At 43.2% G+C, this 27819-nt stretch overlaps 1 protein-coding gene across 1 annotated transcript in view; it reads right to left on the reverse strand.

Moving 5' to 3' along the window:
- Positions 1-7530: 7530 nt before the first annotated feature.
- The window catches only part of PIGG (phosphatidylinositol glycan anchor biosynthesis class G (EMM blood group)), an 84970-nt gene continuing 64681 nt past the window's right edge, over positions 7531-27819 (reverse strand). Inside the window, exon 13 of the mRNA XM_023943779.2 lies at positions 7531-9169. Coding sequence (XP_023799547.2) covers positions 8941-9169 — 229 coding nt within the window. The 3' untranslated portion in view covers positions 7531-8940. The remainder of the gene's footprint in view (positions 9170-27819) is intronic.

Genomic DNA, 27819 nt, shown 5'->3' on the forward strand with positions numbered 1-27819 from the left:
GATTCCGCCGGGCCGGCAGGGGGCGCTGTGGCGCGGCCCGGGCCCTCACGCGGTGATGGCGGCTCGGCCCGGACGGGAGGGGATGGGAGGGAGGCTTCGCTTCACAAACTCCCCTGGGACAGCCGGGCCCGGTGGCCCCGCAGGACTCGCGGAAGGTCCGAGCTGGGACCGCAAGATGTCTCGGCAGGGAGGGGTTCGGGACTGCAATGCAGCGAAAGCACGGAGCAGCGCGGAAGAAGCGGCGGGAGCGGGACAGCGACGGCCCGGCTCCCAGCAGGGCAGGGAGAGCTGAGCTCAAGATCCCGGGCAGCCGAACAGACGGGGATCGGTCCCTCGTTTAGTGAGGGTTCAGAGGCTGCTCTCAAGAGCAGAGGCTCACCCCACGGCAGAAGAAACAGCTGCGGGCTGGGCTCCAGTGGCAGCAGCGAACTCCCTTCCCCAAGCAGCAGCTCCGACAGATAGAGACAGACGGATGCTGACAGAGAGACAAAGAGATAGCCAGCAGCTTCCCCAGCCTCGTCCTTTACCTGCCTAATCCTCACGGTCTCTCTACACCTCAGAGAGAAACTCCAGATAAGACTAATGCAACCCAATGCCCTCCTCCCCTGAGCTTGGCCGCTTGTTTTTCCCAAGTACCCAATCGTTAGTGTTTCCGAGCAATTTAGGGGAAAAAAATCTGTAAGTAAAAAGAAACAAAAGGAAAGAAACCTAACCCCCTACATCCACTGATAAGGCACTTTCAGCATGGCTTTTGTGGAGGAATTACGCTTTCAGTGCCACTGCCAAAAGGCCTGAGCACTGATGTGTAGGGTGAGTTTATGTGCAAACAAAATCTAAGCTGTTCACCCACTCCTAAGCTGTTCGCTGCTCTGGGCGGTTGACTCCAGTCATGTTAGTCTCTTAAACATTTATTCAAAACAAAAAGCCACCCACAATACAACTAAATACTGCCTGAAAATTTCCCTTTTGTCCCCACCTTTCATTTCTTATCAGCCAAGCACTTCTGGGAGTCTACAGACAACATGTAGGGACTGAGGCAGAATTGGAACCAGTGGATCTGTTTGTCCCTTTTCCTTTTAGCTCCCACTTTTTATTTTTTCCACAAAGATGTTGATTTCCATGGCCCAAGGTATGATTCAGGTATGTTTCCTTTCATCTGGCCTTGTGCCCAGCCACCCAAAGACCTATGGACTAACACTGCTCAACAACTGCTGTACACCAGTGGTGACAAACCAACTTGTGCCAAATCAGCAAGCCAGACACTACACCACTCTCCAGCACTGTCCCTCTGACCACAGACTCAGCTTTTATAGGGGACCGCCGCATACAAACAGCTTTTGCAGGTCAGCAAAAGCTTAAGACCAAGAAGGGCCATTTTGGGTACTGCTTCCGTCTCCAAAGACAGCAGGTTTTCAGGGCTTTTTTTCTATTAGGAAAAGTTGAGCTCAAGTCTTCCTATCTTGACAGATAGAACCAGTTCTCAGGGTGACATGTACAGGGTCTTCTGAATGTTTGGAACCTCCTGTCTTCCTGCTGGTGAGTAATACGCCAACATGCAGTACTGGGTGCGTATTTGCTGTGTGAGTGGGTCTGTGTCAGGTTCTGCATCACCAGCAGTCTTTGCAACAGACATCAGCAAATACACTGCAGTGGTAATGTCAGAGGTCTAAAAAAGACATAGGTGATTAAAGTTTTGCCATGTATAGTTCATCTTGAGATGAAGTACGATGCTTAAAGCCCATCTCTAGTGGCTGGCACCCTTAATTCTTCAGATGACAATGAAGTGATATAAAACAGTGGTGCACTAAGTAACAGATTGAACTTTTCACTGAGTTACACCTTAACAATTGTATCACACTGAAAATATGTCCTCAGTACCCTGCATGTGGGCAAATATACTGAGTGGGAGAGACAGCTGAAGGAACAGGGCTATTCCTCATGGCAACCCAAGTGTGATAGGTTAGCATTTAGGAAAAAAAGTCAGTAAACACCCACGGATGCTGAAGGCTCTTAGAGAGGCTGCTGGGAGTTTCTTCTCTGCCTGAGACCTGGCCAATAGCTGGCCAGTTCTGAGAATTGACAGTATTTTTCACCACTGAAAAGTGAGATCACCTTTGTGAATACCGCTTTTTAACCCTAAGCCTGGGAACTTGGGACTCTCTTTCCAGCTTTGAAACGTATGGGAGCTCTGGTGTATGGGAGCTCTGGTGTGGCTGGCACGCTCCCTTGTGGCCTGACGGGGGCTGGGCTCGGCCTCCCGCATCTCCCAGGTGGGGGGGATGGAGCCTGCAGGGAGTCCCCGGCCCCAGGCTGGGCCAGGCTCTGCTGCACCCCTCCTGGGAAGCCCTCCAGGTCCTGTTCCAGTGGGGTGGCTGAAGCCTTTCCCAGGGGGGCCCCAGCCCTAGGCTGGGCTGACATCTCACCAATACTGCCGCCCCTCTCATAGGCGGCACAGATGGCTCCAGGCCGAAAAGCGAAAAGCATCTGCTGCCCTTCCAGCGCTGCTGAGCTGAAATCCGATACCATGAATACCTACCTTTCGCAGCTTGGGCCAGATTTTCACCCTTTCACTACGCAGATGAGACCTGCAGATTTAATCCTTTTCCAGAGAGAGGAAAGTGAGAGTGATCAACATGTAATGAGACAACATAAACCATCAAAGTCAGTGTAAGAAGGAGTAGAGCTTCCAATAGAAAGAGAATGAGGAGATGCTTTAATAAGCTGAAATACTCTTTTGGTAGGGCCATGGAGATGGACAATAATGTTCTGAAAAACTCCTTTAATTTATGAAAGAGTATTTGGGGGGAATGAAGTATTTCGAAGTGTAGATCTGAGCAAAGGTATCCATTGATGAAACTAAGCAGATGGTGGAGTAGTTGTGATCCCATGAAATGCTGGAACAGAGAAAGAGAAGTGAGAGCTGACGAAGATCCTTGGCCTCCAGTGACAAAAAAGAGAAAACCTCTGTTCCCAGAGATGATCACAGAGTCAGATGAAGAGAACCTTTGCCTTTGAATAACTCATCCTTAAAATAATACCCCTTGAGTTCACAGCCCATGAACACACCTCTGAGCGGTGTGAAAATGGGAGGAAGGCATGATGGCAGAGTTTCTTCTGGGCAGCTGCCATCATGGGAATGAGGAAGGGTTTCTTGAGGTTTTATTCTGGTTCCTTATTCTTGTAGTTCTGTTAATAAACTTTCTTTATTCCTTTTAAGTTTTCAGCCTGCTTTGCCTTTCTCCTATCCATATCTCACAGCAAAAAGTAAGTATTCCAGTGATATTTAACTAGTGCTAAAACCATGACACCAAGCTTTTCATCAAATGTTGTGAGAGGTAACAGGTCCTTTTAGGTGACCCTCTGTCTCCAATCAGGCAAAACAAAAGTAATGATGTCCACAGGCCTATTTCTCAATCTGAAAACAGAAAAACAACTTCAGAAAGTTAGTCACCTATGTGCGTCCTACCAAACATACCCAGCATGGACCTGCAGAAGTCCCAGCCAGGCCACAAGTTTCACTTCAGGCATGATAGACAAGCTGAACATTTTAGGGAGCCATCCAAGTCATGATGACATAATGAAGAGATAAGAGATAATGGCAGAATAGGGCACCTTTTGTAATCAAGTCTGGAAACAGAACAGCTACAGAGGAACTGAAAGGCAGGTGACATTGCAACTAGGGGTAAATGCATGGCTACAGAAACACCAAAATTAACAACAATTTTCAACTGTTTTGTTTATCTATTAATAAAAAAAAAAAATTACACAGACATATTCTTGTTTGGTTTGTTTTTTTTTTTTTTTGTGGTGGTGGTTTTTTCACTTTTTTTTTTTAACTTTTTTATTATGAAATCAGTTATAAAGCTTTTTGACTTCAAGAAGTAATCTGTGAAATGACCAGCAAGAAATTGCAGAGACAACTTCAAACACAGCAAAACCACAGAATTCTTGCTGAGTGTTGGTTGGAAGAGTTCTTTGGAACACACACAGTAAAACTTCCAGCCCACAGCAGGGGCAACTAAATGAGGTTGCTCTGGTGCTGGAAGATGTCCCAGGGTGGAAGCCTGGGCGTCGTCCCCACAGTAAACACCCAAGTAACAGAAGAGTCCCCTGACCTCCTGGAAACTCCTGTACTGCAACTTGTGCCTGTTGCCTTTGAGGCTTTCCCTATGCCCTTCTGCGAAGAATTCACCTCCGTGCCTCCCCTCCTTGGAGCTGACTGCAGCCGAAAGGTCTTTGATGCATCCTCATTCCCAGGCTGAAACAAGGCACAAAATCACTGCGAACTTAGGTGATAACAGACTGTTCATGACTTCACAAAGGTCAGATGGGCAAGGACTTGCTGAGGATCTCAGCCCACCTAATTGCTCAGTCAGCAATTTATAGTAATTTATTTAGATAACAATATAATCAGTCACTAAGCGACTGGACAATTATCCCTGGTGTGAAGCACACCAAGATTAGTCAAAAAAAAAAAGTGTTTCCTCCCGAAGACCTTGCAGACTCAAGGAATTTACTGCCTGGAGGAGCATAGGACTCATGGGATCCACAGAAAAGGCACTTCAGGATTCAGTAAAACTTACAGCATGTGTTTATGGGGATTGATGGAACATGCAAGTTATTACATAATACTTAGAGAAGAGACAAAACGATGGGAAAAAGAAAGACCAAGATGGTTGAGAAAGGAATAAATGTGGGAAAACAGAGGAAAATGTAGAGAAAAAGTGCTGGCTTTGTATAAACAGGCCTCTAGAGTGTGTATTTCTTTGTGAGTCCTTCCCTTCATCACTGCTGAGTGCCTCATCCTCTCATTAAATCCTTCTTTGTAAGTGCATCCTCAACTCTTGATAGATGTGTGAACAGTAGTGAACTTCAGGCTGGACTCACTTTTAAGAGAAGAGGTCTGGATACTAGCAATAGAAGCTGGAAACCTCTGGGGTTTCCTTGTCTGGGTGACAGCAGCAGGACAGGCCACTGGGACCTAGGCCAGGTTCTGGATAAAGTGTCCATGCAGATGTGTGTGTGCTTCTTGAACACTGATGAGCTGGGGAACAGGATCAGGCTGTCACGGCTGCTCAGCAGCCCCTGGGCACCATCCTGTACCATTACCAGCCAGGGGCACATGCCCAGCTGTACTGCAGCCCATTTCTCCAGTGTGCCAAACTCCCTCCAAAGGGTGATCCTTCCCTTCAGCATATACACGCCTCCCCCTACTTGGTACCATTTCCAGATTTGCTCTGGTCTCTCCCCTCATCCAGTTTAAGAATGATCCTAAAGTGCCTTGCCCTAGTAACACATCACTTCTCTGCCAAGCAAGGCTGAGATGGAGTGACTCAGACCTCAGAGGTCAGAGCCCACATATCCAGCCCACCTTCAATCCCACTCATCTATTAGCTCAACTAATACGAGCTCAACTTGGCTGCCAAGTACACCCTACTGAAGGCAATGCTGAAGTTGTCCAACATACAGTGCTTTTCCCTTCTCCACTGTCTGTCATCTCTTAAGAGAAGAAATCAAGTGCCTATGGGCCAGGCAGAAATTATCCTGCAAACTCCCTATCAGTCATTTTCCTTCCATCTAGCTTTTGGCAAAGAGTCTGCCTCTGTATTATCTGCCTGTAGACTGAACAGAGGCAATTGCCCAGGCTTTCTGTAGGTTAGATGGTGCAATGCCAGCCTCACAAACATGCGCTGATAAGTCTTTCACAGTTAGGAGGGTAGGAGGCCTATAATGACACCAGCCAGCTCCTTCTCCTGCCCCGCTGACCAGTGGAAGCACAGTTTCTTTCCTCTCCTGCTGGTGAAGCACTCTGGAAAAACCTTGGTTTTTCAGAGGAAGCCCTTCATTTTAACTTGCAACTATGGCCTCTCCTTTTGCGTAATTGTAGAGCTAAATCTTGCTCTGATGCCTGACATGAGGGATTTCAGAAACTGCCCTGACCCTCACAGGGATGAGCTGGGGATGAGCATGGAACCATGAAGGAACAGTGGCCTACCCTACATGCCCTGCCTGTGGTTCATGCTGTGGATTTTGTGCTGGCTTATGTAAATACAAGGAAAACTGAGGCTTCTTTTCCTAGAGAGCAGAAGTACAAACATATAGTACCTGAAATACTAATAGATTTATTTTTTTTTCGTTAAGCAGGAATTAATTTACAAGAAGGAGGCCCAAGCATCACCCCTGTGAATCCATGGGTTCATACTGGACATCAGTTATAAGCTTTAAGTTGTGCTGACTGGTGGTCAGTTGAAATCTAGTGAAATCCAGCTGAGCAAACTGTAGACCGCAGTAACTTGTTGCACTTTGTGACCAGCAGTGAGGGTTCTGAGCAGAAATATTTAACATGGCAAAACTTTATCCAAATAGAGAAAACATACCTGCTTAGAAGTTAATTAAGGAGGAGTCTGTGTCTGTGCACAAGGCAATACCGAGGAAGCCCAGGCTGATCCCACACAGAAGCAGAGACTACAGGTGACTTGGACAGAAGAAACTGGTATGCTCAGAACAGCAAAAAACATCCCCAGTAGTATTCCTGCTTCCCACATCACTTGTCTCCTTGTGCGAGGGTTTGAAACACGCTGAACATGACAAGAAGTGAGGTGGAACAACTAACTAGTGAGATAAGAGAATTTGTGTTCAGGCATTTGCTTTCTCTGTACATTCAGATCAAATGCCAAAACTTTATGTTGATTTAAAATAAAATTATTATAACATAATCCTCCAGTTAAAGCCTGGTTGCCTGAAGCAAGAATTCATTCCTTTACTGCCTAAGATCTGCATTGCTAGAGCCCATAAGCTCATGAAGCATTATTTCATTTGCCTACACTCAAAGGGAAAGGCTGAAAAGGAGTAAAAATGTTGATTCTGAAGTTGAAAGCATCATGTTTCTTTCCCATGTCATGCAAACTCATCAGCTGACTTGAGACAGAGATGCAGTCTCTTCTTCCTTCCTTTCCTGGTCTTGAAGACCTAAGTAGCAGCTTTCCCAAGCCATTTAATGCTGGATCCAGTCTGGACATCTTTCAACTTCAGAGGAGAAGGGGAACATGAATCATTTAACTAAGTAATCTGAAAAAATGCAATTTTAATACACACACAATAGTTTGGATTCCACTATTTGATAAAAGAGGTATTACTAGAAGCAAAAAAAACCCAAAAACAACAAAACAAAAACAAAAAAAAGAAACAAGCCAAAACAACAACAACAAAAATATAACAACCACCCAGGAGGATTGAATAAAACTTGTAAATGTCATCCCACATTATTTTAGGAATCTGTACACCAGAAGAAACTTCTGCTCTATCCCTTTGATCTCTTTATTAGCACCCTTTCCCTCTGACTCAAATATCTCATAAACATTCTCAGTATGCATTTTAGGGAGGACTGCTTACAAATTAATGACATAAGTAAACAGAGAATATTTAGATAATGCCACATGGCTGCTAGTCAGCAGGTAACCAAAAAATATTGAGATTTGTGAAAATGGTAGATGTACATTTACAAATACAAACTCTTTTAAATAACCACAGTTGGCAGTAAAAAATTATTTATTAGAAGTATTTAATTTTCAATCTTCCAGCAGGTCACAGTAAGTGACATTAAGATCCAGTACTCCCTCTGCCAGGTAAAGAACAATACGTTGCTAGTGTATTGAAAAATTTAATTATTTTATAGCTGAAAAAATATTTCATTATTAGTAATCAAGACGGCCTATTATTAATGCATAAAAACTAAAGGCCTGAGATCTGCATTATCTGTAACATGAGACAAAAAAATGCATCAGTGATTTTAACAACTGTGCTGTAAGCTGTATTGGTCCTGAAAGCTTTCTTTTTCCATATTTGTAACAAAAATTAAAAGGTCTCTGTATGCTTCTCTTCTGATATACCTCAAACATATTAGCCACTAACATGGACAAAAAACATGGACGAAACTAAGAGGCAAAAAGACCTCACATGAATCCTGATAGTAATTAACATGTATCTTCTTGAAAGAAGCAAGGAAAACAATATTGTTAGAAATTAATTACAGCACATTCAAATGAGAAGGCTAGACAGGTCACTAGGGGGGTGATGATGAAAACTGCAAACACACCTTTTACGCCTTTTATTCTGCTGGTAACTTAATCCATTAAACTGTTTTCCTGTTCGCTGCTCACAGCTTCACACCCATGTGTGGAAAACGTGATCAAATGTTCAGTATGGCTGCACCAACCTGATTTATAATTTATACATTGATAAGGAAAAACAACATTTGAGCAGCGAATGGACTCGTCAGAAGATTCATTACTTTGTTAGACAATAAGTATTTCATATTCATTGTCTGAAGTGCAGATCAAAATCCATTACAAATAATGATTGCACTCATCTTACAAAGAAAAATACTGCTTTTAAGCAGAAATGCTTTCTGCCTATGCAAAACAAACAAAATCTCTTACCTGGAATGCTTGTACAATAAAAATTTAATAATAATTTCAATGCATCCACTAGAAAGAAAACAAACATAAAAACACCCTGAGGCTAATGGATTCAGGATCTTTTGAACAGTACCTGCACATTTTTTAGGATTCTATAGTCTAAGAAGGTAAAAAAATTGTATGCACACAAGATTTTTTCAGTGCCCACAAGGCACTGGTCTGTATTTATATTAAGATGTATATTTTTTAATTCAAAACATGTAATATCACCATTCTGTTATTTGGAAAGTGCTATAATGACAGCTACAGAGCAAAAGGTATCCATGAAAAAACAGTGTATTTCAATTCAACATTTTTAAAGAAAACTCAGTTTTAACACAAAACTAATCTTAACTAAAAGAAACAACTCTTTTAACAATTTACTCTTCAAAATCTGCACAACAATTTAAAGCCAGTATTTTCCTTCTTCCATTCCAGTGGCACACTGGACATCGTAACGCAGAGTCACATACCACACTTATTTTCAGTCTTGCACTTTTATGTAAGAGTGGTTCTGATCCATTGCTGTGAAGAACAGGCAGACAGCAGCTGTGATGAACACATGCACTCCCTCATACAGTAGCTTTGGCGAGAAGACACTCCATATGAACAGGTGGTAGCGCAGACCTGTTACCAAAATAACGTAGATGGCAACTGGAATTGAACGCATTAAAGCGTAGCAGAAACAGCCGTGACCCACTGCTGCAGAATTCCTGGTAACAAAAACAGAGGAGTTCATTCTCAGGCAAACTCAGAAAAGACATTGGAGTTCCTCCCCTCTTTAGCATTATTTCACAACACAAGGAGTATTCTGAGAATTCCACTTTGTATTAGAAAGCTGATTGTTTATGCAATGATGAACCAATAAAATTTGTTCTTGTCACCTCTAGATATCCTATAACGTGTATGTCAGGTGTAAGCATAGCAACTGTCTCTGCAATAAAGGCACCCAGGAGTTCACTTCATACTTAGATTGTTCTGTGCTTTAATGTACTAGTTGTCAAAGTTTCAATTAAGTAGTTTCAAGACAGCTTTGTCTCCTGTTAGCCTTATAGTGCTGCTCTACAGAACCTGAATGGTAAGAGGAAGAGAGGACTACAGTACTCCTCACAAAGCTTCCTAACCTGTTCAACAGACAGTTCAGATGGAGTCTGTGTCCCCACCTTGTGAAAAGCATAAAACTTGTCAGAGTACACTGCTGCCCATAGCCAGCAACACTGTACAAAACAACATAAAAATTGTGCTATTGGAAAACTTCACAAAGCTAACATAAATATATTCTCCAAATAATACCACATTCTTAGGTTCACAGGAGTGATGCATTGTGTTTCTGTCACAGCTACTTAGCTCAGCTGGGTCCGCGGCATCCCAAGAAATGTCTGCCCCATGTAGCCTACAAGGTCCGAATTTGCCACATTGATGTATTTTGGTGGGTTACAAGAGCCAGATGAATATGGAAGTGAAAATGTTTTCAGCACTTGGATTGTCCTCCCTCTCCTGAGGCACCAACTCAAAGCAATGATGCTGGGTTGGCCCCTCTCCAACATATATTTATTCCAAGATATATTTGCCCAAAATACATCTGCAGAGATTAATTCACACTAAATTCAGATGTTTACCCCTTCAGACAAAAGGAAGGAAAAAACTATTTAGCTGGAATAATAAGTGAACATTTTCCTCTCCCCATCAAAATATTTTACATCATCAGCTCCCAAAAGAACACACTGGCAGAGTGGAAATGTTTTACAGCGAAATCCTGATCTGAGACTCTGTTCTGCTCCTCCCAGTTTTTAATTCTAATCTTGTTCCAAGTAATAAAAATTTAACATGGCTAGCACTTCTGCAAGATGTTAATTAGTCATTTATGACTAAGTAAGCTACAGAATGCAGTATTTTACATAAACCATTAAACTTCTTATGCTCTAAATAAAAATAACTAGGATACAGCCCTGTTTTCCAGTGAAGTCAAGATCTAAATTCCCAAGGCTTTCTGTAGAAGGAAGAACAGGTCATGAAAGCTGAGTTTTAAAATCAAGAACAGTAGGCACAAATGACTGAAAAACCTACACCCAGTTCACAGAAAACTATTTCCCTTGCTGCTTAGCCAAGGAAACTGAGACTTGGGAGTGAACTAGACTGCTCCCTGCTTCTGCATAACTATCTTAGTCTTCAGTGATCTTGTGTAAATAACCAGCTTTATGTTTAATAACTGATTTTGTGGGCAAGGATTAAATGAAGTGCAGTTCACTCAGTCTTAGCTGTTTTCATGCTGATATGAGTTAAACCAGTATTTGTCATAAAAATAGTATTTGTAATAGTCAGATGACCACTGAATAAACAGAGGAAATGGCTTTTCAATCAGATAAACAAGCATTTTAAAAAACATTTTCTTGAGCTAAAAAATGCACTTGATAGACCATATAGATGAATCCCCAAGTCAATGATACAATTCTTTCTGCATTCTTTATCAAAAATATAGCTAATTCTTTCCTACTTATAGGATACCTCTACTTACAAAAGCTCTCAGCACTCCACCTCTCAAGATAACATCGACATTGTACCTTCAGAGGGAAAATCTGAAGAGTTTCACTGTATAATGCAGTGGTGCAATTTAGAGGAGGCAGCAAAAGCACACTGCAGCCACAAAATTAAACTGTTAGTGGGATTCAACAGCAGAATAACTGGGTTTATCTCAGAGCTGGTTCACACATCCATCATCGTGGACGGAGCACTGGAATGACTGAGCATAAGCAGCTAGACCTTCTTGGCCTGATTCTAAGACAACAGCTGATCCTAAGGCAACAAGGCTCTTCAAACACATTTTTGATCTTACTTTGGCCAGGGACAAAATCTGAACAGCTAACAGTAATGCTTTTGTGTGCTCCTTCTCCTCATTCTACAGTGCCCACAGCATCTCCAGGCCACAAGAAAGGCAGCATCCAGAGATCAGGCAGCCAGTGATAACATGACCATGACAATCCAGCTAGTTCAGACGGTTTCTGAGTTACTCCAAATGAATTCACCAGGAGAACAGAGAAAACTGGCTGTGGGATGCTGCTCATGTATCCTCATGTTTATGATCTGGACCAGCCAGTAATGAATAACCTTCCATATTATCAGTGCTGTTTCCATTAAAATAATGGAACACTATAGGACGCATTTAAGTATCAATCTGTAACTAGTCCATACTGAATCATCTCTCCAACAATTAATACCTTTCATTGTTTAAAGGAGAAGAGATAAACAGATATAAACTGTGCACACTACCTCCATGTTCTGACAAAACCAGTCTGCATTAAGGCCTCTGCACAATGCAGGAGTAACAAAAAGGAATTCTAATATTCTCATCTATAGCTCATCTAGGAAGTTAGCTTATGGGGACTTGAAAGAGAAAACCGTATGTGTTACAGATGACAAAGCATATCCAAACTTCATGTGAGATCCAGGAAAAAACAACTTTTTTGGAGAGTTCTGAAGCAAAGAACACTACAGATTCAAATCACTAAACATGCTGTAATTAGAATGCAAACATTAAGTGTGGTCTAAAGAACATACTGGCTTTCAGCAAAAATAGTCTATTTTTCATGGAAAATGTTTAATACGTAGTAAAATATGCCCAAGAAACAGTTACATTAATAGGTTTACCACTTCTCTGGATATCCTAAACCGTAATTGTAGATGTTTCATCAACAAATCTTTCACCTCTCAGTCCATCTCTAAGGTGCCGCCAAGATGACTAATATAAGGCTTGCTAAATGAAAAAATTATGATACCAAAAAATCCAAAAAACCAATCCAAAAAAACAATAAGAAACTATTTTCTTGTGAAAACATATCTCCTAGTTATATAGAATTCTTGGCAGCTGGTGGCAATAAGTTTTGTAGCTTAAAAATCAAGCAAAGAATCTCCATAGACAGCCCTACAAATGCATCTACAAGGAATTTTTAAATACGCTTTACAGTGTTTACAGTGTTCCAACACTTTTTCTAATACACCATATCAAATAAATGGTTTAGAAATATGCAAGCATATGATGATGGAATACCCTAGGTATTGTCACATTTCTAGGGTTTGAGAAGGAGGGTTGTTCTGGAGGGTTTCAGTATGAATGTGCTGAATCCTTTCAGTGCAAATTACCCTCTAGCATTTCTGCCCTTCCTTTCCCCCTTTTCTCTCTGATTATCACTGCCTAAGTTACCTCCCACGGGAGATACTGAATTTGCCTATTTGAAGGCAATTTTTACTGTATTAACATCTTCAACAATATTAAGCAGCACTTCTCTTTCTTGGCATTCTGCAGTTTCAAAGATCTCCCTGTTTAGTGTCCTCTGAAAAATACTTGGCATTTCATTCATCTGCCCCATATATACTAATGAAGGGTTGCACTCCACATGTCTCCAACATCTTAGAGTATCTGCAATGTGTAAGAAATTTCTCTGATCTAAGCAAATATCAGTTCAGCAGCAAGAACAAATTTGCTACATCTCTCCCACATGTCCCACTCTCACTTAGTGTAATTCTACAATACTATTTTAGATTACAGAACACAATCCTGCATTGTCATGGAAAAACACTTTATATTTTTAGCAGTTCCAAGGAAACCAAGAGTCCTCTGGAAACTTACATGATTGACTCTGGTAGAAACTACCAATCAGAACAACATTCTTAATGCTACGAAGTCACAATTTTTGTCACCACATTCTATCAATGGATAGATGTCAAAAATGGTGGTTGCCAGAAAGATAAAAGGGCTGTAAAGTGTATTCTGCTGCCATGGAAAGGATGGATCTTGGGAATGACTGATTCTTCTCTGCCCTCTGCATTCTCTTTCCCAGTAAGAAAGGCAGAAAAGACACAACTACCCTAGCAAGGTCATGTCTGTAGCAGCAAGTTACAGGGAACTGTAGCACATGTGGACTGTAATACAGAGTTCAGCAGGTTCACACAAAGGTTTAGCTGCAAAAAGCTATCAGGACTTGAAACTTCTCTTCATCTCCATATCTAGAATATGAAAAATATAATTGTATCAATGTTTTTTCCTGTTCTCACTGCTGGCATAATCAGTTGCGCTGTGAGCTTCATGTCAGCAAAATAAAATAAAAAACCCCACACAAAAACCCCAACAAAACAAACAAAAAACATCCACACAAAAATAACAAAAACAAAGCCAACTCAAAACCAAACCAGCCTATTCGCGTTGACACTGGCCCAGATTTTATTGCAGCAAGGTATAACCAAACCATCCTAACAAGCAAAACACAAATCCTAAGTATTTCAAAGCCCAGCCTTGGTCAATTTTCTGTGACTATTCTTCCAAAATTCACTGAACACTTCATAAGTTTCCAGTAGGAAAAAAAACTTATGCATTTTATATTGGCATCATACATGCAAGGAATAATAAGGAAATTTACAGCTTGATTTTCTGTTAAAGGTGCATCTGCAGGCTTTCCTACACATTTTTCTAAGCAAAACAGTTGTTCTTCATGATGTTAGCTAAAGGTATAAAGAAAAATTGCATCCAACAATTGTTATTGACAGATGGGATCTGAAGAAATTTTACACAGAGTGTTAGTGTCCAAGTTATTCAATTAAATTCAAACTTAATAAGTTAAAATATACCAGTATAAGAAGACACATCAACAGTGACACAAGGCATTTCTAGAAAGGCAAAGCACAATTTACTTAAGTAAGGATAGGAAACAAGGCCAAAATGGGTGGTGATCTGTGTTTCTTACTTAGTGGGGCAGCCAGTCACAAGTAGGGTCCCACAGTGTGTGTTACTGAGCCCCAAACTCCTCAACATTTTCATAAATAGACTAGATAGAAGGATTGAAAGCACCTTCACTAATGTGTTGTTGGCACTAAACTGGGTGTCAAGGTGGACACATTAGAAGGGAGACCTGTCTTACAGAGAGATCTGGTCAGGCTATCAAGAACTGTGTGAAGTTTAACAAAGATAAGTACAAGGTCCTGCACCCAGGTTATGGGCTAGGCTGCATGTGTTGCTGAAAGGAACCTGGGAGTACTGAGGGACAACAAGCTAAACATGAGTCAGCAGTGCACTGCTGTACCAACAGGCACTACTAGCTGCATCTTCAGGGGCACTACTAGCAGGGAAAGATGTGATTATCCCAACTCTACTGAGCGCTTCTCAGGCCATACCTGTAGTACTATGTTCGGTTCTGGTCCCCCACCCTTCCAAAAAGACATGGACAGGTTGGAGGGGCTCTAAAGAAGGACTGGAGAGCATGAAAGAGCTCTACAACGTAGGACAGTAAGACTTAAGTCTCTTCTTTATGGAGAAGGCTCAGGTAGACTTCATCACAGCATTCCTGTACTTAATTACTCAAAGATGGCAACAAAGGATGGAGGTGTTCTTCTTACCAGGTGCTACATAAGAAGACATAAGGGAAAAGTTGCACTGGGAGAGGTTTCATCTCAGTATAAGAAAGACATGTTCTACAGTGAGAATAATCAATCACGGATGCAATCTTGCCAGGGATCTGGTAGAGTCCCATGGCTGCAGTTTTTCAAGACAAGACTGGACAGCATGCTAGATGATCTTATGGAGGCTCCTGTTCCCAGAAAAGGTTAAACCAGATGATCTTTTAAGGGCACCTCCAACCTGGGGTGTTCTGTGGTTCTGTGAAGCAATGCTCACTCTTCTGCACTGAGGGCAGAGTCAATTCTTTCTTACATTTTTCCACTACAGTAACTATTTTTAAACTGGTGACTTAGATAAAATAACAGTTCTCTCCTCAAATTACTCCTGCCATCCCAGTAACACATACATTCAAGAAGAATTTGTTAACTTCAAGAAAAGGTGTGAGAAAAGAAGATAGAAAAATCCTAGATAAACACAGAATGACAGTATGTCATGTACAGTCCTATCCACAGCTACCAGAACTAAGCAGTTATGTTGGCCATGGAACAGAGGAGAACAGAAAACTAGTGGTGAAAAAGGAACTAACTTGTAAGAATAGTACAACTAGGCCAATACCAGCAAAAAGTACAGGTTACATCTAGAAACATTGCTACAATAAAGAGGTATGTAAGCAAAGGTCTACAAATATGACCCTCTCTTTCAAGAGAGTAGTGTTCTTCTGAATGACTCTGATTCTACTTGAGCAGCAACATAAACCAGAGTCCAGCATCACCATTCAGCTCTTGCTAATTTAAGAGGGGAAACAAAGTTGGTACTATGCTGCAATCTGTTCCAGAATAAAGAGGAAGGAATATGCAAAGTACTGAAGAGAAAAAGGGGATGGGATAATTTCTTCAGTGCACTGAATTAATGCATTTTTTCAGAATATTGCTCCCAACTTTCTTCACAGTTTTTTCTAGCAAAATGCCCAGCATATTCATCTTCAGACTCTTTATTCCTTGTGGTGCAATGAGATGTCTTCTGGGATTATACAGGGATACTCTTACTAAGCCCAAGTGTCATACTTCAGCAAGTTTATAGGAGTGTTGAACTTCTTAATAATTCAGCTTTGTGCAAATAGCTTTTAAGAACAATACTCAGCATTAGAATAAAGACTGTAGACATAGGCAGAAGGAATGTGCATGAAGGAAACTACATGTGCAATGGAAATGAGGAAAGTGGAGAAACTGGGCAAGAGAGTGGACGGAGGAAGAGCATTGGAGTCAAAGAGGAGAAGTTACATGGGCAAAGGTTGTCAAAAGGGGGAGAAGACATGGAAGCAGAAGCTGAGAGAGAAGAGAGCATAGAAAAAAGGGAGAGAAGGAACAGATAGGAAGACAAAGTAAGGCAAGAAAAAAAATGGATGGCTGTGGGTGACATGACATTAGGAGAGACAAGGATTGAGCAGAGGGAGTGTGAGAGTGATGAGGGAACTGAGGGAGAAGGAGAAGAGAAAATGGGATTAAAAAAGAGGGGACAAAAGAGGAACAGAAATGGCAGAAGGAGCAAGGTAAGACAACAAGATATGCAAAGGAAAGAAGGAAGGTGAGAATGAGGATTTCAGGGATTTGGAAAGTATCACTGGGGGTAGATAGATTGATTGAGATCCAAAGAAACATAAATAGAAGCAGGGCAAAGAAAGCCAGAGTGGGATTGAGAGAGGAGAGAGAAGCCAGATACAAAAGAATGAGAAGGGAAAAAAATGAGTCAAGAAGAGGGGAAGAAAAGCAAAGGTAAGAGAGTAAGAAAGATGGAAAGAGCGAGAAGGAAAGGGCAAGCATAGGCAGAGATTGACAGGGAGCAAACTAGAGAGAAGGACACAGATAAGAGGGAGTGGGTAAGACAGTGAGCATGACATGAGGTAAAGAAGGAAAATTGCACAAGACAGACATAAAAATGCCCAGGGCAACCAGAAATAGAAGCAAAAGAAGCTGTGCACAGGATAGAGTAAAGCACTCATATGCAAGAAGGAAAGAGCTTGACAGAAAGAAGAGGCACAAGAGAAATGGAGCACAAGAAGGAAAAGTGCATGTAAGAGAAAGGGACAGCATGTGCATGTGCAAGAAAAGTGCTCAAAATTAGGAGAAAGAATACACAAGAGAGCAGAATTACATAAAATCTGTAAGAAACTGTAAAGCAGACAGACACATAAGAGAGTGCATGCATGGGGGGGAAGAATGCAAGACAAAGTACAAGGGGTAAACATGAGATACAAGGCAAGCCTGGCACAGAGGAAGCACGTAAGGTAAGAAGAGAAAGTGTGACTGTTAAAAGAAAGCGCAAGGCAGACAAAAAGTGAGATGTGTGACATTTAAGACATGAAGTACCAGTGAGAGAGCAGACAGAGCAGGAAAACAGGCAAAGGAAAAAGGAAAAGCATGAAAAAGGAAATGCAATGACTGGCAACAGTCAAAATATAGCATGTGACAGAGAAAGGATAAATGTGCCTTAGAGAAAGAAATCATAAGAAAGGGCAGGAAAGTACATCAATGAGAGAGTGATGGTGCAAGACAGAGGACATGTATTGTATGCCAGAGAGGAAGGGAAAGCTCATACATTAAAGGAACGTTACAGTGGTTAGAAAAGAGAAAGTGGGGAAGGGAAATCAAGACATTATTGGAAGGTGTGAAGAGCGTCTGAGAGAGGAAGAGATGTACAGGACAGAGGTAAAACATTTAAGAGAGGAAAGGAAACTTTTCACAATAAGAAGGAAGAGAAATGCAAGAGGGACTGAAAGAGGATCAGACAGATGTTCAATCAAGAAGGAAACTTCTTGATTTCCTTCTTAGAGGGGAAACAGACACAAGAGGGGAACATATGTTGTTTGAGACAGACCAAGAAAGTGTAAAAGTGATAAACATTCACAGTAGAGACAAGGGACACTTGAGCACACAAGAGATGTGTACAGGAAAGTGAAAGAACCTGTCAGAGAGGGAATGCACACAATAGAGCAGGAAACTGGAAGAGAAAGCACACAAGAGAAATACGAAAAGTATGCGAAAAAGATGAAAAACAACAGGGAAAAGGAGGGAAAGCATACCAAGGACACACACTGAATGTGTCTGTAGGTGTGAGCATATGGGGAAGCCAGATAGAGAATGAGAGAGTATGTGCACAAGAGAGAGGAAAGGTGCAACAGAAAGAATGAAAAAGTGCCAGAGAGGGGAAAGGCAGGGGAAAATGGATGAAAAAATGAGAGGGAATTTATGTAGAACATACTTTTATTATGAATATACATGTGGAAGATCACAAGCATGTGACAAAACAGGAAAGTACACAAAAGAGATGTAAAGCTTCCAAGTCAGCACAGCAAGGGAGAAAAATGGCTGAGTAAGGGAGAGAAAATATGCCCAAGAGAGAAAAAGAAAAGCAGGAATAAGGGGGTAAGAATAATCAATGGAGAGGAAGCAGAAGCCTGAGATGGGGAAAGCATACTAGAGAGGAAAAATATATGCACTAGATGGGGACACACTAGAGAGAGAGAAGGAAAGCATGCATGCAAGGGAGTGGAAACTTGAAAGATGAGGAAACCAACAATACAGTGTGAGGCAGAGAGGGAGGGGAAGTATACACAAGGGAGAAAAGTGTACAAGGGCAAGAAAGGAAAACTGCCGTAGACCAAATAAAAAGCACATGCAACAAAGTAAAGGCATGAGAGAGAGAATATTCTAGGAACTGAAAGCATTATCTAAAAGGAAAGCATAAAAAATAAACAGGGATGGAATATGTGAAAGACAGAAAGAACGAGCAAAGGAGAAGAGGGGAAGTGAAAGAGCAAGTGAAGGCACGTGTAAGAAAAAGACTGTGCATGAAATTAGAAAAGTACAAGCAAGAGAGACTGGGATACTGTTCAACTGAAACTAAATGCAGTTAAGAGAAAGCATCAAATACAATGAAATATAAAAGAGAAACAGAATGTGTGAGAGAACCCACAAGAAAAGGAAAAAAAATATAAGGAGTGCAATAGGGATAGGGAAGTGCATATGCAGAAGAGTAGGAGCCAAGAAAAGCATGGTAGAAAGGGAAGCCCTGTGAAGCAAGTGTGAGAAAGCAAAGTGATAGAGGGAAGTGTGTGAAAAAATAAAACAGGGTAAGAGGGTGAAAGACTTCTGATAGGGGAGAGGCAAAGGGTACAGTTGGTGGGAGGGAAGGGATATCCACAGAGGGGTGAAGGGAGTGCAAGGGAAAGACCCCAGGGAAGACAGGGTGATGAGGAAGGAGCATGTGGGAGTGACAGAACCTGTGTATGGCAGTGAGTGCCAAGGTGCGTGAGAGGCAAGAAGAGTAAGGAAACAAGAGAGGAAGTGTTAGGGTGAATTTTGGAGGGAAAGTGAGGGGGCAGCAAGATGAATTAAATTATGGAGGAGAGGAATGCAGAGAGAGAGGGAACTAGCAAGTGTACAGTGAGAGGAGTGCTACTTAACCGAGTGAGAGACACACAGGAAGCACAACCAAGAGTGACAGCATGTGCTGGGGATAAAGTGCAAGTGAGTGAGTGACATGAAGCATGCAAGGGAGAAAACTACAAGGTGGCAAAGCAAGAGAGCATGATAGAGGGAAGAGTGTGAGGAAGATGGAGAAAAACAGGAAATCATGTGTCAGAGAGAAGCAAAACAAGAAGAGAAAGAGAGAAGGGAAAGCAAGAAGAGATAATAAAGGATGGAAAGGGGCAGCATGAGAGAGAGGGAGGAAAGGAGCACAGGAAATTGACAGTAGAGTAACAGAAGAAGTACAAGCAGAGGGGAGGAGAACTGTGTGCCTTGTACAGCAGTGCAAGAAAGGGGGGCAGCAGAAGAGCAAAGTGACAAAGGGCAAGATCACACACAAAGAGAAAGATCACACACGCAAATGAGTGAAGGCTTGCAAGCGAGAGATAGAGAGCAAGAGAAGGGGTCAAAGTGCATCCAAGAGAGGGAAAATGCACACTCGAGAGGACATGAACATCAAGGACAGCAGTAAGAGCATATGACAGAGATGGAAACATACCATGAGAGATGTAGAGCTAGGGGAAGTGTGAAGGGCAGCAAGTGGGACAAGGACAGAGCAATAGAGAGGAAGGTAGCAAGCTAGAAGGGGAAAACAAAAGCCAGAGACTGGAAGCACAAGAAAGAGGGAAATCCAAGAGGAAAAATGTGAGAAAGAGGGGAAACTGTGAGAGAGTAGGTTAGTGAGTGAGAAAGACACAAGATAAAAAAGGAAACAGTAAAGCACAAGGGAAAGAAGCAGCATGCAAGGGAAGTAAAACATTAGAGGGCAAGCACAAAGTGCATGTCCAAGACAAAAACCGCATGCCAGACAGCAAAACTGAACAACAGCATGAGGGAAGATGTCTGTGTCAGAGGGAATATGGATGAGGTGAAGATGGGGAAGGGATGTGAGAAAGTGTGAGGTGAGCAGAACATGACATCAGTACACCATGCAAAGTTCAGGGGAAGCACATGACAGAGGCACACAGCAGGTGAGAGGGAAGCAAATCATATACTGCTGGGAAAGTGTGTGAGAAAGACAAGGCAAGTGACAGAGGGGTGGGAGTTGAAGAAAGAGAGAGGTAAGGGAGAATTAAGGACAATAAGAAAGGGAATGAGGAGAGAGGGAAAGCTAGAGAAAAAGAGGGAGCAAGACAAAGGGATAGTGACAGCAAGAGAAAGGGAACAGTGACAATAGACAAGACAAAGCACAAGTGGCATTCAAAGTGCAAACAGGAAGGGTAATTTTGTGAGACAGAAAGCATGCAAGAGAGAGAGGAAGACACAGAAATGAGAATAGTAATAGATGTGAGAGAGAGGAGTGCCAGAGAATGAGAACAGCAAGCAAGGAAAAGGACACATGGGAGATACTGTAAGCATGACAGGCGGAAGTCATATGAAAGGGGAAACACATGAGAGTGAGGAGGATGCCTGTGAGAGAGAGGCTGTTAAAACAGACAGGCACAAGGTGCACCACACATGGGTAAAGGACACAGAGAGAGGAAAAGGTGTGGGAAGCCTGTGAAAGGGAAAGTGTGAGAAAAAAAAGCAGAAGTGAAGAAGAGGGAAAGAGACAAAGCATCAGAAAGGCAAAGCAAACATGGGTACCAGGAAGAGGAGGGAGGAAAAGAACATGTAAAAATGGAAGCAAGAGGAAAATAAAATCAAAAGAGAGATGAAGCATCCAAGAGAGAGGGATGTGAGACTAAGAGATCAGAACAACAGACATTGAGACAGGGAACCATTTGAGAAAGAATAAACATACAGGACAGCAAAGACACAAGAGAGGCAAAGTGAAAGTATGAGAGAAAACACTAGAAAGAGTTGAGAAAGAACACAGAGAGGTGAGATTCACGAGAGAGACATGCAGATGGGATGAAGGAGACACGTGAAAAAGTGTGCCAATTAGAAAAGGAATATACATTGGGACAATGAAGGCAGAGAATGAAGGGGGAGGGAAAGGAAGAGTGCTGGCAAGCATACTAGTTGGGGAGAAGAGACGAGAGAGAGGGGGTTGGTAACAGGTGCAAAGCATGGAGAAATAAGAAAAGCACACCTAAGAGACTGAAAGCATAGGCAAGAGGGAAATCACATCAGGAAAGCAGGAATAAGCTGGAAATCACTGCAGAGAAAGAGCAAGTATGCCAGAGAATGCAAATCCACAAGAAAGAGGTGAAGTAAATCCACAAGAGCGGGCAAACATCTGAATAAGGCAATGCAGGACCACAGCAGGTACAGTGCATTCAAGAGATGAATTATGTCAGATGGGGTGACCAAGACAGGGGGAACGCTTCAGAGAGAAATCTGTGACAAAAGGGGAGAACAAGCACATCAGGGAGGAACAGTATGCCTGAGGCTAAGGGGCAAACGACAAAGGGATAATAAAGGGAAAAGAAAAGGATATTTAGGGAGAATTACTGAATCATAGAATGCACCAGGTTGGACAAGACCTTTGAGATCAAGTCCAACCTATGATCTAACACTCCCTTATCAACCAAACCATGGCAGAGTGCCACGTCCAGTCTTTAAACACCTCCAGGGACAGTGGCTTCACCACCCTCCTGAGCAGATGATTCCAGTGTCTAGTCTTTCAGTGAAGAATTTTTTCCTGACATCTAACCTAAACTTCCCCTGGCTCAGTTTAAGACTGTCATCTCCTTCTGTCAGTTGCTGCCTGGAGGAAGAGACCAACCCCCACCTGACTACAAACAACTTTCAGGAAGTTGTAGAGAGTAATGAGGTCTCCCATGACTCTACTTTTCTCCAGGCTAAACAACCCCAGCTCCCTCTGCCACTCTTCACAGGACCTGTGTCCCAGACCATTTACCAGCCTTGTTGCCCTCCTCTGGACGTACTCAAGCCTCTCAACATCCTTCCTGAACTGAGGGGCCAGAACTGGACACAGCACTCCAGGTGTGGCCTCACCAGTGCCAAGTACAGGGAGAGAATGACCCCCCTGCTCCTGCTGGCCACACCACTCCTGATCCAGGCCAGGATGCCATTGGCCTTCTTGGCCACCAGGGCACACTGCTGGCTCATGCTCTTGTCTGTCACCTGTACCCCAGGTCCCTTCCTGCCTGGGCACTGTCAGGCCACTCTGTCCCCAGCCTGTGGCACTGCAGGAGGTTTTTGTGACTCAAGGGCAGGACCCAGCACTTGGATTTGTTAAATCTCGCTGGAATTGGCCCTTCAATCCAGGCTCTCCAGGGCCCTCCTACCCTATTACAGATCAATACTTGCTCCCAGCTTGGTGTCATCTGCAAATTTACTGATGGTGGATTTGATCCCCTTGTCCAGATCATCAATGAAGATATTAAACAGGATTGGTCCCAGTACAGATCCCCAGGGGACTCCACTGGTGTCCAGTCCCCAGCTGGATGCAGCACCGTTCACCTCCACTCTCTGGGCCTGGCCACCCAGCAAAGAGTGCTCCTGCCCAAGCCTGGCCTGCCAGCTCCTCCAGGAGTGTGCTGTGGGAGACAGTGTCAAAGGCCTTGCTGAAGGTCAGGCAGACAAGATCCACAGCCTTTCCTGCATCCACCTTGTGGGTCAGCTGGTCAGGAAAGGAGATCAGGTTGGTCAGGCAGGACCTGCCCCTCCTAAATCCAAGCTGGCTGGGTCTGATCCCTGGGGCATCCTGTAGGTGCCGTGTGACCACACTCAAGACGATCTGTTCCATAATCTTGCCAGGCTGACAGGCCCCTGGTGTGCTGGATCTTCCTTCCTGATCTTCTTGTGGATGGGTGTCACACTGGCCAACCTCCAGTCATCTGGGAACTCTCCAGTGAGACAGGACTGCTGGTAAATGATGGAGAACAGCTTCACAAGCTCATCTGCCAGCTCCCTCATCACCCTGGGATGGATCCCATCTGGTCTCATGGATTTATGACCATTCCAGTGACACAGCAGTTCTCTGACTGCCTCCTCCTCAATAACAGGGGGACCATTCTGCTCCCTGACACCATCTACCAGCCCAGGACAGTTGTCCTGAGGACAACTTGTCTTTCTGTTGAAAACTGAGGCAAAGAAGGTGTTAAGTACCTCTGCCTTTTCCTCATCTTTAGTTATTGAATTCCCTCCTGCATCTAATAGAGAACAGAGATTATCCTTGCCTCTCCTTTTGCCATTAATGTATTTATAAAAATATTTTTATTGTCCTTCACAGAAGTGGCCAGACTGAATTCTAACTGGACTTTTGGGCTCTCTGAGTTTTTTCTTACTTGATCAGCAACTCTCTTGAACATTTCCTGAGGTACCTCACCCTCCTTCCAAAGGTGATACACCCTCTTCCTTAGTTCCTACAGAGGTTTTTTGCTCACCCAGTTGGTTGTCTTCCTGATGGCTCATCTTTTGGCATACAGGGACAGCCTGCTCCTGTCTGCCTTCAAGATTTCTGTTTTGAAGCATGCCCATCTGTCCTGGACCCCTATGTTTTTAAGGGCTGCTTCCCAAGGAACTCTCTGAATAAGTCTCTTGAATAGGCCAGAGTCTGTCCTCTGGAGGTCCAGTGTGTAAGTTTTATTGATGCCCCTCTTTGCTTAACCAAATACTGAAAACTGTAATTTCATGATCACTGTGCCCCAGACAGCCTCCAACCACCTCATCTCCCACCAGCCCTTCTCTGTTTGCAAACAGCAGGTCTAGTATTGTCTCTTCCCCGGCAGGCTCCTCACCATCTGTCACAAGAAGCTGTCCTCCATGCACTCTAAGCACCTCCTAAGACTGTCTCTTCTCTGCTGTGTTGTGCTCCCAGCAGTTATCTGGCAGGTTAAAGTCACCTATAAGAAAAGGGCTAGTAATTGTGAAACATTTTCCAGCTGTTTATAGAATAATTCGTTCCCCTCTTCATCCTGGCTGGTGGTCTATAAAAACTCCCACCAGTTGGCTTTCCCCTTGATTCTTACCCATAGGCACTCAAACATATAATCATTAATCTCAAGTTCTGTGGCATTGAGAGCCCCCCTAATATACAGAGCCAACCTTCCACCTCTTCTCCTTCTCCTGTCTCTTCTGAAGAGCTTGTAGCATTGCAGCACTACAGTTATGCGAGTCATCCCACTGCTTCTGTGATGGCAATTAAGTCTTAACTTCCCTGCTGTACCATGGCTTCCAGCTCCTCTTGTTTGTTACCCATGCTGCATGAAGTAGTGTACATGCACTTCAGCTTGTACTGGTTTCACCCCTGATTCTGGCTTACTACCCATAGGCTTGTTTCTGGAGAGCCTGGTTGCATCCCCTTCTCCCTCAGAGACTAGTTTAAAGCCCTCTAAACGAGTCCTGCTAACTCACAGGCTAGAATCTTCTTGTCCTTAATAGATAGATGGAGCCTATCTGGCTTCAGCAGGTCAAGGTGCTGTAAAAGTTGCTCCATGATCAAAGAACCCAAAATTCTACTGATGGCACCAGCCCACTTGTTGATAATGTGAGTTCTCCTGTTACTTTCATCATTTGTCCCTGCCACTGAAGGGACTGAGCAGAACATCACCTGTGCTCCTGCCTCATCAACCACTCAACCCAGAATCCTGAAGTCCCTTTTAATTACTCTAGTGCTCTTCTTTTCAATCTCATCACTGCCGGCCTCGAGTATCAGCAGTGGATAATAATCTGAGGGCTGAATCAGCCCAGGAAGTCTCAGTAATATCCTGTACCTAAGCCTCAGGGAGGCACAGACCTCCCTGTGGGATAGGTCTGGTTGACATACGGGGCCCTCTGTTCCCCTCAGAAGGGAGTGACCTACTATGACTACCCTTCATTTCTTTTTAATGCTAGAGTAGCGATCCATCTGACAGATGAAGTGTAATTGGCAGGCTCTCTGAGCAGATTATCTTCTTTAATGTTACCTGGCTGACCCTCTGGATCGAGGGCCTCGTACCTATTCTGAAGTGGCATCTGGGTAGGTGATGGGTCGGAAGGAACTTTTATTAGGTCTCCAAGTAGGGGGACCCATTTCCACTCTCCTTCATTTATTGGGTCTCCTCCTTCTGCCTGATTGTAGGAGGCACAGGAGTCCTCTGGCTCCTGGTGGGTTTCTCTCAGGGATGAAAGGGTGAAACTCCATAGTATTTCCCTTTCACTCTCCCTAATACACTTTAGTCTTTCGACTTCCTCTTAAGCTTGGCCACTGGACAGCAGAAATCATTCACCTGTTCACACAACAGGCAGGCATCTTCTGCATCATTCCCCAGTACTACTGACAGGTTCAAACACTCCTTAAGGAAAGGGTCTGAACAGATGTGTCCTTCTTGGGAGGTTCTGTTTGGGTCGGCACACTTTTACTAGGTATGGCTTTTGATCTTTTGGAGACCGCTGCTGGGAAAAAACCCAAAACCAACTAACCCCCAATATAAAATACAAACCTCACTAGCAGGAGGACGACTGCAACCCTGCCTGTGTGAACTGCCATGCCACTCCCTCAAACACATGCGGCATCCCTGTTCACAGTACTCCCTAGAGCCTTCTTTTAGTTGCACCTCTGATGGCAGGAGGAAGCCCCTCCCTGCTTGAATGGAGGCAGAGACAAGGGAACCACCTGCTCAGATGGCTCTGAGAGAAATCTGTGAGGAAAGGGGAGAACAAGCACATCAGGGAGGAAAAGCATGGCTGAGGCTAATTGGTAAATGACAGCAACAAAGAGAAAGAGGTAACAGGGGCAAAATAGAAGGCTACTTAGGGAGAAGTAAGGGTAGCAAGCAACGGGAAGAGATAGCAAGCAAAAGGGGTAGGGAAAGTATGAGCAAGAGATTGCAAGCATGAGGGAAAGTGCACACATCAAAGTAGAAAAATGTGCCTAAGATGGAAAAGCACCCAAAGGAGAGCAAAGAATGACAGAGAGAAGTAAGAGTGGGAAGAGGGAAGTGCAAAAGAAAGTAACAGCACTCAAGAGAGGCAAAACATGTGACAGAGGGACAAAGGACATATCAGACGCAATGCAAGAGAGGCAAAGAAAGTAAGTAAGGACAATCATGTGAGAGAGTGAATGTGAAAGGGAAAACGTCAGAGACAGAGTAAAAGGAGGGTAAAGAGAGACACAGAGTGGGGAAATGGAAATATCAAATGAGGGACAGAGTGAGGTGGAAGGGAGGGAAGGAAAAATAAACGAGATTGAAAGGTGAAAGTAAGAGAAAGAAGAAGAGAGAGGGATAGCATGAAAGAAGGTGGGGAAGCACAAGAGACAAAGTATGAGGGAGGAAAGGTACTAGCAGGAGAGAAAGGGATTGTGTAATAGAAAGCATGTTAGGAAGATGAAGAGAGAGGAATAAGAAAGGGCAAGAGAATGAAGTACATGCAAGGCTGAGAAACTACGAAGAGATGCAAAGTTGCACATGACTGAAAAAAAGCACCTGACAGTGGGAAAGATAAGAAAGAAGAAAGTAGACAACTTTGTGAAAGTATGGGAAAGAGAGGGAAAATATGCCAGGGGAAAAAATTATACAGGTGAAAGGTAAGCCAGAGACATACTGAGAGCAAATGAGGGGAGTAATGAGATAAAATAAAAGGAAAATAAATCAAGCTGGAGAGAGAGAAGAGTGTAGGGGAGAATAGAAAGAGTGGGTGAAGAGGGGAAGCAAGACAGCAAGGAGTAATGAGGATAGCAGGGCTTAACAAGTGGTCATGCAAGAAAGGGAGGAAAATCACAAAGCACAGGAAGCAAGAGCAAAAGGAAAACTGAAAGCAGGAGATAGGAAAATCGTGTAACGGGGAGAAAGCATGCAACATGAGGAAAGACTAGGAGTGCAAGACAGAGAAAGAAAATGCAAAAGAGTGAGAAGGAAACAAGAGAAAAAGAAACATACAAGAGAATCAAAGCATATGAGACAAAAAGGCAAAGCATAAGAGACTGTTGAAGTGTGTGCAAGAAAGTCATAATACATCCAAGAGACACAGGGATAGTGGTGACACATGCTGTGCAGTAAAGGCAGGATAATGAACCAAAAAGAGGGGAAGGCATGAGAAAAAGAGACTAAGAGTATAAATGCAGGCAATAAAGAACACGTTTCAGAAATAGAAAAGTATGCAAGGGATGGGAAAAATGTAAGACTGAGCACTGTAGCAAAATAGGGAGAGGGAAAGTGAAGCAGAATTAGAAAGTGAAATGAAAGGAAAGATGAGGATGAGTGTGTTCAAGAGAGAAGACAAGTGAACGGAAGGGGTCAAGAGCAGGAAAGTGCACAGGGATACACAAACATACACACCACAATGACACAGCATTCAGAAAGGCAGATAACGAGAGAAGTGAACCATCTATGAAGTAAAGTCAGGGAGAGGTACAGCAGAAGAGGGGGAAAAGTGAAAGGGAGAAAAAGCACAAGGAAAGGTGAGCTGGTTGGAATGTGTGCATGGAATGGAAGAGACAAAACATGCAAGACAGGGAGGAAGTGAGAAACCATGAGAAAATAAGCATGCTAGAGGAAGTCCTAGCAAGCATGTGTGCATCAGGGAGATGCGGAAAACAAGACAGAGAAGAAAAGCATAA

The sequence above is a fragment of the Cyanistes caeruleus genome, chromosome Z (assembly GCF_971803275.1).
Source record: "Cyanistes caeruleus chromosome Z, bCyaCae1.hap1.1, whole genome shotgun sequence".
Classification (NCBI taxonomy): Eukaryota; Metazoa; Chordata; class Aves; order Passeriformes; family Paridae; genus Cyanistes; species Cyanistes caeruleus.